Raw genomic sequence first — 16,108 nt, forward strand, 5'->3', positions numbered from 1 at the left:
CTCCTGAGTAGCTGGGACTACAGGCATGTGCCACCGTGCCCAGCCAATTTTTTCTATGTATATTTTTAGTTGGCCAGATAATGTCTTTCTATTTTTAGTAGAGATGGGGTCTCGCTCTTGCTCAGCCTGGTCTCGAACTCCTGACCTCAAATGATCCACCTGCCTCGGCCTCCCAGAGTGCTAGGATTACAGCCGTGAGCCACTGCGCCCGGCCTTAACTTTTTTTCTTATTAAAAATAATTTTTTTTTTTTTTGAGACAGCTCACTGCAGCCTCGAACTCCTGGCCTCGAGCGATCCTCCTGCTTTGGCCTCCCAAAATGTTGGGATTACAGCTGTGAGCACCCAGCCAACAATCTACAGATTTTTTGCCACAGTTGCTTCATCCATCCTTTTATCTCTTGCTCTTTCAGTGAATTATTCTGAAGCTAATCTCAACCCCAGGTGGACTTTGTCCCCTGCCTGCTAAGTATGCAGTTCTAAACTGTATGGACATTGTCTTCCGGGACCATGACGCCTGATCGCCCCTTCAAAATTAGCAATCATTGGAAGATATAAATCCAATTGGGTTATTCCTCCATGGCTAAAATCAGAATTCTTCACCCTGGCCTAAGAAAAAGGTGACCAAATGATTTAGCGTCTGAGCTTTGAGAGTAGAAGGAGGCTCTGCCAATGATAATGTCAGGGCAAGAGCTATACACTGTGGGGATCACGCTGTCCAAGGGGCCCTTTATGGCCTGGTCCCTGCCTACCTGTTTCTTGGACAAACCACGCATCTCCCTGTCACAGGGCCTTTGCGCTTGCTGGTTCATTTGCCAGGAATATCCTCCTGAGCTCTCACCCTTCAGGTCTCACCCCTGCAGCCCCCATCTCCCTGAGGCCTTCCCTTGTTTATTTTTCTCATTGGCACTTAGCGGCATCCAAAATCCTTATTTATTTCTTTGCTTATGTGTTTTTGTTTTTTAAATCTCTCTCCCCGACTAAAAAGTAAGGCCAGGACAGAGGGGGCCTGTCTTGGGCATCGGTGTGTGCCCAGCCCCTCGAGCACAGTAGGCCTGGCACACAGTGGGTGCTGGGCAAATGTTCGCTACATGGACGAACGAATGAATGAATGTGTCTATCTCTTTCCTCATGCAGGTAGGGTAGGGCCAGGTGACCTCAGAGGAACCTTCTGGGTCATGTCCTGGGACCCACCCTCCTGCTGTCTCCACCCGCTGTTGGCTGTGGGAGCCGGTAGAAGCTTCTCTGCTCCTGTGACCTGCCCACGGGGCAGAGTTATCAGCTCACAGCTGCCCCGGCTGGGTCCTTCCCACACGCACCTTTGTGCTGGAGAGCGTTGCCAGGCTCGGCGGGTTAGCGCTTGCCAGTGGGGCGAATCATGGATCCCGAGGGCCAGGGGAAAGGTGAGGATCGAGCACCAGCCCTGAGTCACGGCAGGCGGGCTGCTGGCGAAGGTCAGTGGACTTGGCAAAGGTCGGGGACTCGCAGGGGCCTGGACTGATGGGGTAGGTGCCTCAGTCGGCTGGGGCTGCTGTGGCAGAACAGCACAGACTGGCGGCTTGCAAACAGCAGGCATCTACTGCTCGCAGCTCTGGAGGCTGACAAGTCCAAGGTCAAGAGGCCAGCAGATTTGGTGACTGGCGAGGGCCTGCTTCCTGGTTCACGGGTGGCAGCTTGGAAGGGTGTCCTCACCTGCAGAAGAGGCCAGGTGGCGCCCTGGGGCTCTTTTTCAGAAGGGCGCTAACCCCACTGATGAGGCCTCCGCCCTCACGACCTGATCACCCCCGAAGGCCCCACCTCCTGATACTGTCACATGCGATTAGGTTTCACCGTGAGAATTTTTGGGTGGACACAAACATTCAGTCTCCAGCACGCGACTAGAGTCCAGGAGTGGAGGCCCGGTCTCCCAAGGGAATTTGGAGGCTGTAGAGACCTCTGAAGACCTCCACTGACATTCACAATATTTCAGGGGGCATTTTAGCTTATTGAAGAAAACAACTCCTCCTGAGTCACGTGCATTGACATACCCATTTATTGATAAATTGCAAACCGCCCCCCAGCTAGAGCATTTACCCTGCTCCACCGTTCTGCTTTTGCCCTGAAGCGCACGTCACCCTCTAACAGCACCGGCCAGCGGAAATGCAATGGGAAGCCACGTGCACAATTAAAAAATTTTCAGTAGCCACGTTTTAAATAGTAAAAAGAAACAGGTAGAAGTAATTTAAATTGTATATGTTTTATTTAACCCTATCTGTCTGCATAGTGCCATTTCAACGTGTAAGCAATATAAGAATACTGAGCTATTCTGTGTTCTTTTCATCCGAAAGCTTTGAAATCCGGTGTGTATACGACACGCCACATCTCATGTTGGACCAGCCCACGCGAAGTGCCCGGCGCTTGCTACAAGACAGCCCATGGCGACTGCGCTGGGCAGGCAGCTCTAACCTCTTATGAAATCACTGGTGACTGTGCTTGTCATATGTTGTCATTGCTCGTCCACTAGCGCCTGGGAGCTACAAGGCCGGCAGTGGCGCAGCCTGGCTGCAGAGGCAGGCCCTGGAAGCGGTGGTTCATCAACACTTACGGATCAAGGACCTACTGTGTGCCAGGCTCTGTTCTAGGAGCTGGGGGCACAGTGATGGACAAAGGAGACAGATTCGTGCTCCTATGGAGCTTTTTATTCATTCTAGAGAAGGAAGGAAGCTAATCAAACAAACAAACGCTTGTGTTGTGTAGTGTGCTGGATGCTGATCAATGCCATGGAGAAAAAGCAGGGACGGGAGATAGAAATACTGTGGGGTGGTTTGTCATTTAAAACGGTGGATAGGAAGGAAGTCCTCGAGGGGATGACATTTGAGCTAGGACTTGAAGGAAAGGATGGTGAGCCTTCTCCGTGTTAGGGAGAGCAGCGTTCCAGCAGTGAGAGCAGTAAGTGCAAAGGCCCTGGGGCAGGAGCAAGGCAGCAGGTCCAGGAGCTCCCAGGAGGCAGGCATGGCTGGAGCAGAGTAGGGAAGGAGGGAGAGGGACCGTGAAGTCAGGGAGATGACGGTGACCTCATGGGCCATGGTGAGGGCTGTAGCTTTCACTTTAAGTGAGGTGGGAGCCATGGGAAAGTCTTTTTTAATAAGTTTTTATTGAGATATAATTTGCATATCATAAATTCACCCATTTCAAGTCAACAATTCAATGGCTTTTACACTATTCACAGAGTTGTGCAACCATCACCACAACCAATTTTAGAGCATTTTCACCGCTCCAAAAAGAAGCCCCATACCGGCAGTCACCTCCGCTCTCCCAGCCCCTGGCAACCATCAATCTGCTCTTTGTCTCTACAGATTTGGCCACTACGGACATTTCATGTAAACGGCATCACGAACGTGATCTTTTCACGCCTGGCTTCTTTCACTCAGCGTGTTTCCAGGGCTCATCCATGTGGTCACATGGACCAGAACTTCATTCCTTTTTATGTGGAGCAACATCCCAGCGTGTGGATAGATCCCATTTTCTTTATCCCGTGAGGACTGATGGGTGCGGGGTTGTTTCCCCCCTTTGGCTGTCAGCGCTGCTGTGGACACTTGCCTGCAGGTTTCTGTGCAGACGCGCTTCCCTTCCTCTTGGGCACATGCCTGAGGATGGAGCTGTCGGGTCCCTGGTGGCTCTGTGTCTACCTCCCGAGGTTGCCCCATTCTGCAATCCCACACGTACCGTGTGAGGTTGCAACTTTTCTACGGCTTTGCCAACGCCCGTTATCTGTCTTTCTGATCACAGGAGGGTTCTGGGCAGAGGAGCACCATCTGACTCCTGCTTTACGGGACCCCCCCCCCCGCCCCCGACACCTACGTGGATAATATTTTATTATCATTAATCTTTCTTTTCTTTGGCATTTTTGTCTTTCCTCCAGGCAAGGCCTGTCTCTAAAATGTGATGTCTTTTTTTCTCCCTTCTTAAGCCACCCTCCCTGCCTCCGGAAGTGACTCCCCTCCTCGAGGTCAAGGTGGGTCACGTGTGTCCAACACTCTTTCATCTCTGCTCTTCTCATTGTCAGGTGACAGCATGGCATGACACAAGGGCACTCCAGCCACGGCCTTGGGGCTCTCTTAGGTAAGCACCACGCACATTTGGACCTTGAAGACTTGGCCATAAGATGAAAGTTAGTTTGGACGGCATGGCCAAGGAGAGTGGGGGTGGGGGCGGGGCGTGCGTCAGGGCCTGGCCAACCGCACGTTTTAGATAATTGGCTAATTTCCAAGAACTCCAACCATCATTAAAAATAAAACAATCCCCATAGTGAAGGCTGTTGAAGGCCTTAAGGAATTTAATGAAATTATTTAATTCATTAATCAATCAGTACTTTGATTAATGAATGAGCTAATTAGTGAATTGATTATTTAAAGTATTTATTGAGTACCTGATATGTGCTAGGCATCGTTTCAGGTGCTGGGGATGAACCGATTAGTGAAAAAAGACCAGCTCTGTCTCTTGGGAACTGGGTGAGATGAACAAGTGAGCAGATACACAAGACAATTTCAGATAAAAATGGGGTGATTTGACAGAGAGTGGGTTGGGACTCCCATTTTCAACAATTTCCCAGAAGTGGGCTTTGAGCTAGACCTGGAGGAGGAGAAGGAGTCGCCACGGTAGGATCTAGGAGGAGAGTATTCTAGATGGAGGGAACAGCAAGTGCAAAGGCCCTGTGGCAAGAAGACGCCAGGATGTTCCAGGAGCAGAAACGAGGCTGGGAGTACAGTGAGCAAGGGGGGAGCAGGCAGCAGACGGGGGCGGAGCGTGGCGGGAGCCAGGCTGTGCAGGGCCTTGGAACAACAGCAGCAAGGAGCTTGGCTGCACTTTCACATGCTGACACTGTTCTGAGCACTGTCTCATTTTTTCCACCTTCTTTAATCCTCACCACAGCCCTTGGAGAGAGAAAGGCTCTTATTATCCCCATTTTGCAGACAAGGAAACTGAGGCACAGAGAGGCCCAAACCACTTGCCCCTGAGTCTGGATTTCTCAGAACCTATTCCTGTAGGTCAAGGTGGGCCCCCTCTTTGGGGCACTGGGCAGTATCAGGGTCTCTTTAGAGGAAGACGATACCAGGCAAGGCCCTCTGGCCAGTACACAGAAGGTGCTCAATAAATGTTTCAGGCCAGGGCATGTTGCTTAAGGATGGGCCTGGGAGAAGGCTGCTTTCTTCTAGGGCTGAATAGAGTTTCAGAAGATCTCATTCTGAGCCCTTGAGGACAGGGTCTTCCTTGCCCAGGTGTTGGGGACACAGCCCTCCTGTCCCCATGTAACCCAGGAGGAGTCTCTTGCCCTCTCAGTAACACCTTTCACAAAAGAAGGGGACAGGCCCACACGAGGGGCCCCAACTCAATGTGGGGTGGGCAGTACGGGCACCAGGAGGCAGCCAGGCAGGGGCTGGGGAACACTGCAGGGGGACAGGCCCCTGAGGGCAGCCACCGCTCAGTGCCAGCCCATGGCTGTGCCCCCTGGGAACACTTATGGCAATGACGCTCATCAGCAGTCTCTGTCTTAGAAAGCAGGGACTTAGTCTTGCTGACTTAACATCTCTCTGCCTCAGTTCTCTGATCTGCAAAATGGAGCCATCCCGTGCCACCTAGAAGGCCCTCATTCATTCATTCCGGAACGCCTGTTGAGCGCAAGCGTCCCCCCGGCTGGGCTGGCTCTGTCGCAGCTGGGGCAAACGGTGAGCGCAAAGAGTGGGCATCGTTGCCAGGTGGTGCCCTGCAATAAGGATGAGCGCCGGAGGCTGGGCGCTACCTCATACGGGGCGGCGGGGGGAGGAAGCCTTTGGTTAAGGCGGCGGGACCGCCCCCCACCAGGCGTCCCTGTGCGGGAACAGAATTCCTGGCAGAGGGAGTGCAGAGGCTGGTTCCGGGCAAGGGAGGGCGGGTTGGAACCCGTGTGCTGGGACGGGGTCCGAGAGTGGTGGTGGGGTGTGCATCCCATCTCAGAGCGCTGCGTTCCCGAGCGAGAACTTGCTGCCAAGGTGCGCAATGACGATGCCAGTGACAGAGGAAGTGGGGGAGGGGGAGGGGCGGAGCGGGGAGAGCTCGGAGGAGGAGGAGGGCAGAGGGGAGGGGAGGGGAGAGCGAGAAGAAGGGGGGTGACGGGGGCGGGGAGGTGCGCCCGCGCTGCAAAACCGAAGCGAGAGCACCCGGCAGGCCTCGGATGGGTGGGGCGGGGCTTGGCAGCTGTGGTCCCGCCCCCAGGCCGATCCGATCCGCGCCCGCCCCCGGCTCCGCCCCCCGCAGGCTCTGTCCCCGCCCGCCGCCCCCACCGGAGTCCCTGCGCCCACGGCGGCCCGCCCGGGGGCGGTCCGGCCCAGCCAGCGATGGCGCATAAAGCCGCTGGCCACCTGCTGGACTTCTCCTTCGTGCGCCGCCGTCCGGGCCCCGCCGTGCCGCTGCGGCCCGCGTTCCCGGAGTCCCGGCCTCTGTCGCGTCCGTCGCGTTCTCCGTCCCCCGCCAGGCGCCGAGCCCTGCGAGCTCCGGGCGGGCACCAGGGCGCGCAGGCATGGGCGGCCACGCCAAAGCGCGCGGGGCGGCCGCGGCGCTGGGCGTCCTGGGGCTGCTGTGCGCCGTGCTGGGCGCTGTCATGATCGTGATGTTGCCCTCGCTCATTAAGCAGCAGGTCCTCAAGGTGGGTGAGGGGCGCCCGGGTGGGCGCGCGGCCCGACTGGAGGGCGCCGAGGGGGGCCAGGGGCGCCGCCAGCGGGTTGGCGACCAGAGTGGGGATCGGCGCCCTGGGTCGGGCCGCAGAGCACCGGGAGACCAGCGCGGCTGCTCCGCTGCAGGACCCCCTCCGGCCCAGGCTGAGGCCCAGGGCAAAGGGGGCACCCAGGGGCTTGGCTGCCCGCGCAGGCCGGGGTTGAGGGGGCCTGAATGAGAGGCCACCCGGGGACCCGACGCCTCCCTAAGGGATTTGGGGCCGGGGACGGGTCAGGAGCGTGGCTAGGTTGCCCTTGCAGGGCCGCCCCGGGGAGCACCCAAACACCTCTTTCCACAGCGGCCTGTGGCAGTGTCTGGTCACACTGGGACCGCGCTTTGCCTGTCTCCTGTGAGCCCAGCGGGACAGGAACCTTCCCTTCGCGTGCTCCTGTGAGGCTCGCGTGGGCGCGCAGCCCGCGGTGGGTGCTCAGCGGAGCATCCCCTGCCGTCCGGAACCTCCCGGTAGAAACTCTTTGGCAGAGGCAGGGTTGGCTGTTCTCCCCGCGCGCCTTCGTGGCTCAGACTGAGCGCGATAAGCCGCTTTTCTCCCGCGCACGGGAGGCGGGCTCCAGCCCAGGGTCCTCCGGGAGCGGCAGCCCGAGGTCTTTCCTCTGATCCTGGCCTTACACAGCGCTGCCCTTTTAACCGGGGAGACAAATTAGGCCGTCAGCTGTCTCTGCCCTGGGTGGCCCGTGTGAATGAGCCCGGCGGAGTCAGCGCAGGGCTGGGAGATTGCAGAATCTCCAGCCTCTTGGAGCTTTGAAGCCCCTGAGCCAGCACCTGCAGCGCCTGGGAGGGGAAACTGAGGCTCGCCTTTACCAGAGATCAGCCTGACACAGAGCTGGGGTGACCGTGTGGAGATTGTCATGCTAGTTGACATCTTTCCCCCCTGGCCTGCTTCTGTAGACTGAGTTTCTTAAGAGTGGGGCTTGTCCACCCTCAGGCCTGTGCCCCGTTCACAGTGAGCAAGCGAGTGAAGGGAGGGTGCATCTGCCTGGACGCTGCTGCCATTTCCTGGGACCCGGCTGGCTTTAAAGATGGAGCAACGTTTGGCCCTTCTCAAGGTCTCTGGGGGAGCAGTTGTCTTGAGTCACCCTGGCCACGCTGTGTCTAGTTTTTGGTCTTTCCAGGCGTGTCCAGTCCAGTTCTGCAATCCGATTGCAAAGTGGTGAACGGCGACACGGCCTCCGGGAATGGGGGGAAAAGGGACAGAACTGCTGCTTCTTCCTGGTGGCAGCCTGGGCTGTTTCTCTGTTACGCTTTTCAGAGTAGCTCTGCTAGCTTTAGCTCAGTGACAGCCTTGTGTTTTCTGCAGCGCCAGAGACTCCACGGTGTGTACACGGTGTCCCTGGAGAGGCTGTCACTCAGGTGGTGCGAGCAGGTGACCCTGTGCAAAGCAAGAGTTTCTTGCTTTGGGGTGTGGAGGTGGTGGGGTTCATACCAGATGAGCCTTGTCAGCTCAGCCATTCTGGGGCTTATTTCAGGGTGGCTTCTGTCTCGGGATGTCGATCGGGTTGAGGATGTCAGTGGCCGTGTGTGCGTATGTGTGCACGGACGGCTTTCCTCCCTCCGCCCTCCTCCGGCCTTCCAAAGAGGAAAACCACATTGTCCTCAGTTGTCCCAGAGCTGGGAACTCTGGGCTTAAAGTTGAACGAGAGCCTTCTGGCACCCTTCTGCGGACATCCCAAAGGCGATTGGTTTAGGGCTGAGTGGCGTGAAGGCAGGAAGACAGAAGCCACGCCCAGCCCAAGACGGCCACTTCTTGGATGGCCCGGCTGGAGCCGAGGCCAAGCGCTTTCCCAGGGAAGAAGAAAGCCAGTGTTCGGAGGACGCTAGGATGGGCAGGGACGGCTGCTGGTGCTTTCTTTGGCTGCGCGTACTCGTGTGCAACTTGAATGGGAGGCCTTGTGCTTTTATTTATTTGTTTTTTTAATGCCTTTTGGTTCATGAAAGGAATCCATACAGTCGGCTCTCTGAATCCGTGGGTTCCGCATCCGTGGAGTCAGCCAACCTCTGACTGAGCATATATGGGAAAAAAATAATAAAAAATAACCATACAACTATAAAAATAATACAGATTTGAAAAATATTATATAACAACTATTTATATAGCATTTACATTGCATTAGGTATTCTAAATAATCTAGAGATGATGTACGGGAGGACGTGTGTAGTTTACGTGCAAATTCTACGCTGTTTTATATCAGGGACTTGAACCTTCCCGGGTATTGGTATTTGGGGGGTTCAGGAGCCAATTCCCCTCTGATACTGAGGGACGACTGTATACAAAAGACATGATTACTTGCTTGTAAAAGAAATTCAAATGTTGGAAAAAAGAGAAAGTTCCTCCCATTATTCTCCTCCCCAACTATTATCACCATCATCAGTGCGGATCTTTCCAGACCTTTTGCTGTATATCACAAGCACATACGTGTGTGTATTAATATACATACCTCACATAAATTGAACTATACTATACATAAATATCCTGCAGTTTGCTTTTCAATTCAGCAGTAGCACTTGAAGATTCTTCCATGTCGTCACAGTGCATTTTTCTCTCTGCCGCGTGGCGTTCCTCTGAATACTATGTATGACATATGCACGCTTGTTCACCTGTTTCTGCATTGAATGACCATTTTCTCCGTCGCAGACGACGGTGAATGTCCTGGTGTGTGCCTCTCCGCGTGCATGTACGAACCCTTGCGTGGGAGAGATTCCTACAGGTAGAACCTCTGGACAGGAAGGTGTGCTCAGTGTAAATTGTGACAGTTCCCGCCAAATTGGCCTTCTGGACAGTTCTACCATTTTTACTTCCACTAACAAGGCATGAGACACCCCCACCCTCCACTTCTGCTTCTCACTCCTCTCTGTCAGTGCCAGAGAGGACCGATTTATCACTGTCAGTTTTTAGTTAGTCGAACGCCTCTGATTTACATTTCTCAGGTGACTGGTGAGGGTGAGGAGGAACATGACGCGTTTCGAAACCCGTGTCAGTTTCTGGAGCTCAAGGTTGCAGGGCCCGGCGGTGCCAGTTGCCCGCGGGGACCTCTGGCCGGTTACTTCACCTCTGAGCCGGAGCTTCTTTCTTCAGCTCCAAGACGGGGGTCAGATCTGCTTTGCCCCCGGCGAGACTGTGAGCTACAAAGGAGACGACAGGTGTGTGGGAATGCCCGGATGTTACCTGGTTCCTCCTTTGCATCCGACAACGGCTTTTTGATGTGGAATGGAGAGAGCAGTGGAAGTTTTCCTTCGTACAGATAAGGAAACCGAGGCACGGCGAAGGTCAGTGACTTGCCAGGGCGCCCAGCCCGCGGCAGTGGGGGCTGGGAGTCTGCACGCTGAATCCGGTCTGCCCTCCCGTGGGGAATCGGAGTTCAGTGGGAGTTCTTCATCCAGTGGAGGTCTTGGTCCAAGTTAGAAAAAAGGAACTAGAGATATGTGTTTCAGCATGGGCAGCCCACCAAAACACATTACTAGTTGAAAAAAACTCAGGTGCTATTTATGTTTAAAAAAAACCACCACGCAATAGTCCGTATGTTCAATGGGTTAATCTTAGAGCACGCACGTAAAAGCCTGGAAAAGGTGCAGAAGGGCACACGTTGGACTAGCAGACGTGGTTACTCTAGAGGGGGAGGGGAGAGGACTGGGCGTGTGGCCAAAGGAAGCCTAATACTTTATCTGTCATGATCCTATTTTTTTTTAATAAAGAGAATGTATTCATATATTATGTGTTTAATTAAAAATTCCACATGAGCAGGCAGGGGTGGTGGCTCCCAGCACTTTGGGAGGCCGAGGCAGGAGGATCGCTTGAGTCCAGGAATTTGAGGTTACAGTGAGCTTTTATTTTGCCACTGCACGCCAGCCTGGGCAACAGAGCAAGAGCCTAAAAAAAAAAAAAATCACAAAGGAACAGATACATTAGCTTTCCGCAAAGAATGGCCGAATGAATCGGACCTACAGACACAGGAGGCGCTGGCAGGGGGGCCCTGTGGTTGGTGGCTTGGAGAGGCCTTGGGGCAGTGAGACTCGCTTCTTCTCCTTCAGCCAGTTGGAAGGGTTGGACGGGCCGTGAGTGTGAACTTCAGGGCACCCACTCACAGGTGGCTTGCAGTGTGCCACTCGGGGTTCAATGTACCTTTGTGAATATCATCTGACTGAGTGCCGGCGCAGTGCTGTGACACATGACTTGTTGTCAGTTAAGGAGACAAGCAGAAGAGAGTGATTTGCCTCGAGGGACCTGACTGGGGTGTGGGTGTGGGTGTGTGAGTGAGACGACGTCCCAGAGGCAAACCCCATGAGGACGTGGACTTCTGCCCCCGCTGCCTGGAACTCGCCTGGCGTGCAGCCGCCCTTGGGTATTTGAATGAATTGCAAAGGCGCAGTCCAGGTTCCTGGGGCACACGTCCAGGTCCCTGTGTGTCTCTGGTCCTCCAGGAAGGGCCTGGCTGCGCTGCAGGGAAAGGCTCATCTGCCAGGCCACTGCCTTTGGTGACGGGGCTTGTGGCCTTCTCCCATGTCCGGGAGGGAAGCTGAGTCCCCTCTGCTGACTGTAAGTTGGTTTCTAGTCGGACAAACCTCAGGCGCTTTGTGCAGCGGCGGGGGGGGGGGGGGGGGGGGGGGGGGCTTCCGCCTACCCGTGTTCCCCATCTCAGTAAATGGCACTTCCAATTGTCCCCGCAGGTGTAGAGGTGAAAACCTTAGGCCACCTTTGCCTGTATGCTTTTTTCTGATACTTCTGTCTCTGGTACATCAGCAAATCTTCCTGACTTTCCCTTAAAACATGTCACCATCTCCAGCCCACCCTGCCCTCCCCTGCCCAGTGCTTGGACTGGTGCAGTAGTCTTATGCCCGTCTCTGTAGGCAGCCAGAGGGGTCCTGTTAAGTCACATGTTCCGGCTGTTCACAGCCCTTCCAGGTTCTCCATCTCACTCCATCTCACTTTGAACCCCAAAGTCCTTTCAGTGGCCTGAAGGTCCCCCACGACCCCACTCTCATTCCCTCTCTCACCTCAACCCTGCTCATCTCCTTGGTGGTCCGGAGCCCACCAACCTGGGCCCACCTCGGAGTCCCCGGCTAGCTTCCCCGCTGCCAGGGAGGCTCACCCGCCAGCCAGCTGCTCAGCTCTCCCCCACTTCCCTAAAAGTCACCCCCATTACGTTGTATGTTTATCTGCATATTCTCGTTCTCGCTCATGAACTTGGAAGTCTAAAGGGCGGGGGCTTTCCTGTCACTGTCACGTCCCCGAGGGCCAGAGCAGCACCTGGGCTCCTGGTAGCCCCCTCACCACTACGAGGATGGCAGAGTGGACCGGGCAGTACGTGCTGTGAGCTCAGGCTGCTCCTTTACCCGCCCCCGCGCCCCGCCCCCAACCCAGCCTCAAATTCCTTACTCCCCGCCCCCGGCCAGAGCTGCAGGGAGACTGCAGGAGCCCAGGCTTGAGGGCGGCCTGGACGTCACAGACCGTCCCTGAGTTTGTGTCCTTTGGCAAGTCTCCTTTGCCAATCGGTCCATTAGTTAGAAGGTGAGGGTTGATGAGCGATGAGAGTTAACGGGCACTTATATGCCAGACACTGTTCTTAGTGTTTTACACATATTAATGCATTTCTTTTAGCAACAGCTACTGTTGCTTCTGTTTTATTGAGGGAAATGGGCACACAGAGAGGGAAAGTAACTTGCCCCGAGTCACACAGCTCCAAGTGGTAGAATCAGGGTTTTGACTCAGGAGGCCGGTACTGAGTGCCCGGTAGCCCCCACCCCGACAGTGGCAGATCCTTGGGGGCAGAGCAGGGGCCCTCCCTCCTCTCTGCGTTGCCAGTGGGCAGCGGGGGCCCTTCCAGGCCTTTCTCCTTATAGTCACCAGGCCCCTGAAAACCTGCTGGTGCAGAGCCCCCACCTCCCCCTTTCCTGGGCAGTCTGACACCAGCGACATGTTCTACACTCACAGATGCCAAGTGACCAAGTGACGCTCTGGGGAGGGTGGCCCCTTCCTAGCCTGGGGCCCCGGCGGCCCTGGGGCTGGACGCCCACCTGTTCTGAGCCCCACTGTCCTGCGGGGGCTGCTGGGCTGGATCTGCACCTTTGCCGAGGGCCGCCCCCCAATCCCCCTAACCCCCCCAACTCCCCTCCCCTGCCACCGTGGAGTCTGGGAGCGAGTTGTAACGTTGTGACCAACAGGGTGCATTGCGGGACCCACACGTCCGGACAGGTAGCTGGTCACGGGTGGGGAGGGGGCTCCTTCCCCTGGGGACAGTTGGGATCACAGGTGTGCTCTGGCTGCTGTTTTGTTTTTCTTCCTCTTTCCTGCCGTTGAACTTCCTATTCCTCCTGCCGCGTGAGCGAGCTATTTCCACTTACTCCCTGGCGACTGCTGAAAACATGGGGCTATTTTTAGTTTCCCTGAGTCTAGTTTATTTTTGTTTCCCTCTTTGCTCCTGGTGGATTTGCGTCTCGCTGGCTTCAGGAGTGCGTGTGTATGTTTCTGCACACATGTGTTAGTGTGTGTCCACATGTGCTGCCGGTGAATACAGTTCTCATGTGAACACATGAGTGCTGACACACCATGTGTTTGCGCCTTGATGTGTGGCCACATGTTGACGCATGTGCAAACACATGTGTTGCTATGCGGCCACATGTGTTGCTGTACCACGTGTCTCGCTGCGTTTGTATATGCATCCGGTATGCTAACGAGTGTCAGCCTGCGCCCACATGCATTCATGCAGGCACACGTGTGTTGGCACACTTATACATGCACACACACGTGCACACGGGTTTATGCGTGTCATTGTGCACTGACGTGTGTGTACACATGCATGTTGATGTGTCCACTGTTGTCTGGCCTTTCTGGGGCCAGGCCTGGCACCGGGCTGTGTTTGAGCTGCCTGGATCTTCCCATTCCAGGAAACGCTCCCCGGCCCTTCCTGGAATCTCCACCCGCCGCTGTGCTGATGCGCTAGAACTTGGGGAGGCTCAGCTCCCTGGAATGACCTGACTGCGGCCTTCAGTTTCCAGAAAGGGACACGGACGTGGGTCCCTGCTGAAGGCTTTTTTCCTGGAGGCATCTGGGTTCCAGTGGAGAGCTGGCACGGGCTGTGTGCTCTGTGGGTGTCTGCGGGTCCCGTCCAAAGGTCGTCAGTGTCCAGATGGGTTTTCCATGTCCTCAGTCAGCAAAAGAGAAGCCCCTGGGGCCACAAACCACTGTCCCCAAGGCTGACACCAGAAGAGTTTTCTGGTTCACACTCTTGGGACTAGAGGGATCCTTCGACTTCCCCCCAAGTCTTCTGCTCCAAGAGGCTTTAGGAGCTCGGGCAGCGCAAACACATCAACAGTGCAAAGAACAAAAAGAGAACCCCCTTTTTTTACCCCAGCTCCCTCCCTCTCCTTCAAACGTGACCTGGGCCTCCTCTGGTCCCCGGAGTGGCCAGGCTGCAGCTGGAACACAAAGAGAAACAAAAACAGCACAAAAAGCTTCATTCTTGGCAGGGAGCCTTAGAGGGCCCAGGAGTTGGCTGTTCCTTCCCAGGGCCCTGGGGTGAGGCCTGAAGCTGCTCAGTCTCCTAACAACCTCCCCAGACCAGAGGCCCGGGGCATGGCTGCCTTGAGGTTTTTGTTTTCCTTTCCCTTTTTCCACTGTTTCTTCCTGTCCACCGTGGCCTGGTGCTGGGGAGGGGGAGGGAACTGGAGTGGCCTGACTCTCGTTCGCTTCCTGGCATCTTGGGTGGAGTTCCTTCCACCTCCTCTGGAAGCTTCTAGTCCACTTGAGCCGCTTTAGAGGTTCATTCTCTTGGTTTTCCTGTTCCTTTGCTGGCTGGCTGCTCTGGGTCTCCTGTGCTGTCCCTCCTTATGTCCCTGGCCTCTTGCTAGCGGGGTGTCCCGGGCTCGGCCTTGGCCATCCTCTCCGTGCGAGCGCGTCCAGGCTTGTGCGTTAGATGCCGTCGTTGTCCTGACCGCTCCCGAGTTGGCAGCCCTGGGCCCTGACCTCCCCCCTCAACGCCAGCCTCGAGCATCCAACGCCAGGCCCCGTATCTCAGCCCAGGGGGTCGAAGGCGGCTCCCACTCGCCCTCGTCCCCTCCCAGCCTCCCTCCATTTTCCCATCTCGGCGGCCCCATCCTCCAGCCTTGACTCCACTTCCACTTCCCACCTACAACCTGCCAGGGAGTTTTATGGCTTTGTCTTCAAAATATATCTGGAATCGAACCCCTTCTCACCATGCCCGGGGCGTCACCCTTGCTCCCAGCAGGGTTTTCCCCGACAAGCAGCGGCAGGGGTGGGGGGGGAGGTCCTATTAGAACTGCGGGTAGCCACTGTCCCCCTCTGTGCACAGCCCTGCCCAGGCCTGGCCCGTCCCCTAGGAGTCAAAGCCAAGTCGTTCCCCTGGTTCATGAGGCCTGTGCCAACGCCCCTGATGCCTTTCTGGCTGTGTTGCTGTCCCCAACCCCTTGCACGCTGCCCTCCTGGCCGTCCTCAGACACGCCGGCACAGTCACCTTAGCTCTTCCCTCTCCTGGAGCCCCCTCCCCTGACTGGGCTCGCGCCTCCTGTAGGTCTTTGTTCAGACCTCAGGGGCTCACCGTGACCTCCCTCTGCTGAGATTCAGGATCCCGCCTCTTCTCCCCCCACCCCCTCGGGGCTCCCGACCTTCCCCACCCTGCTGCATGACCTTCCCCACCCTGCTGCATGACCTTCCCCACCCTGCTGCATGACCTTCCCCACCCTGCTGCATTCTTCCCGCAGCCCTTCTCGGCTCCATGTTCCCCGCGTGCCGCGCTCATTGCCTGTTTGCTGTTTCTCCCCAGGACAATGTGGGGCCGTGCGGGCGGGGACCTTTGTGTGGTTTGTAGCTGTGTCCCGAGCACCTGGAGCGACGCCTAGCACATAATCAATCGGAGCTTCCCAAATGGATGTTTAAAAGACCAGGGTTGTTTCACAGGATGGTTCCTGACTCCTGGCAGGTTGTGGTCTTTGGCAGGGGCATGGGGCCTGCTCCCCAACACCCACCACGGCCACTGCCACCACCTCTTGCCATGAATGCTGGAGCTTCTTGGTGGGGCTGCCTGCTCTGCCTGTTCACGCCACTCTCTTGTCACTTCTCACCATCAAAGCCAGAATGCTCTTTAAAAAATGCAAACCAGATCCTTCCACAAAGCTGATTAAAATCTTTCTGTGTTTGGCATCAGACCTGTCTGCTCCCATGGCCTGTAAGTCCTTTCTTCGCTGGCCCCTCTACCTCTCCTCTTGGCATTCCCACCTCAAGGGCCTTCCGTTTCCTCTAATGCAGCATATTCTTCCTACCTCAGGACCTTTGCACATGCTCTTCCTTCTGCTCGGACTGCCTTTCGCCCTGTCTCTTATGCCTGGTTCCTCTTTTATGTTTCAGCTCAAATG

At 55.9% G+C, this 16,108-nt stretch overlaps 1 protein-coding gene and 1 long non-coding RNA gene across 9 annotated transcripts in view; both read left to right on the forward strand.

Annotated features, from left to right (window-relative positions):
- The first annotated feature begins 256 nt into the window (after nt 1–256).
- Nucleotides 257–5,637, forward strand: LOC138401572 (uncharacterized). Its single transcript, XR_011236541.1, has 4 exons — nt 257–618; nt 1,136–3,512; nt 4,044–4,099; nt 5,578–5,637. It is a non-coding gene; the product is annotated as an uncharacterized lncRNA (long non-coding RNA).
- A 751-nt stretch (nt 5,638–6,388) lies between these two features.
- The window catches only part of SCARB1 (scavenger receptor class B member 1), a 68,717-nt gene continuing 58,997 nt past the window's right edge, over nt 6,389–16,108 (forward strand). For 6 of the 8 annotated variants that reach the window (XM_069497114.1, XM_069497120.1, XM_069497113.1 and 3 more), the window contains exon 1: nt 6,389–6,659. In XM_069497114.1, the coding sequence (XP_069353215.1) occupies nt 6,534–6,659 (126 nt within the window). In that variant the 5' untranslated portion in view covers nt 6,389–6,533. Of the gene's footprint in view, nt 6,660–11,225; nt 11,277–16,108 lie in introns of those variants that run through there. The other 2 variants (XM_069497121.1, XM_069497116.1) reach the window with 2 other exon arrangements.

The sequence above is a fragment of the Eulemur rufifrons genome, chromosome 21, assembly GCF_041146395.1.
Source record: "Eulemur rufifrons isolate Redbay chromosome 21, OSU_ERuf_1, whole genome shotgun sequence".
In the NCBI taxonomy this organism is placed as follows: domain Eukaryota; kingdom Metazoa; phylum Chordata; class Mammalia; order Primates; family Lemuridae; genus Eulemur; species Eulemur rufifrons.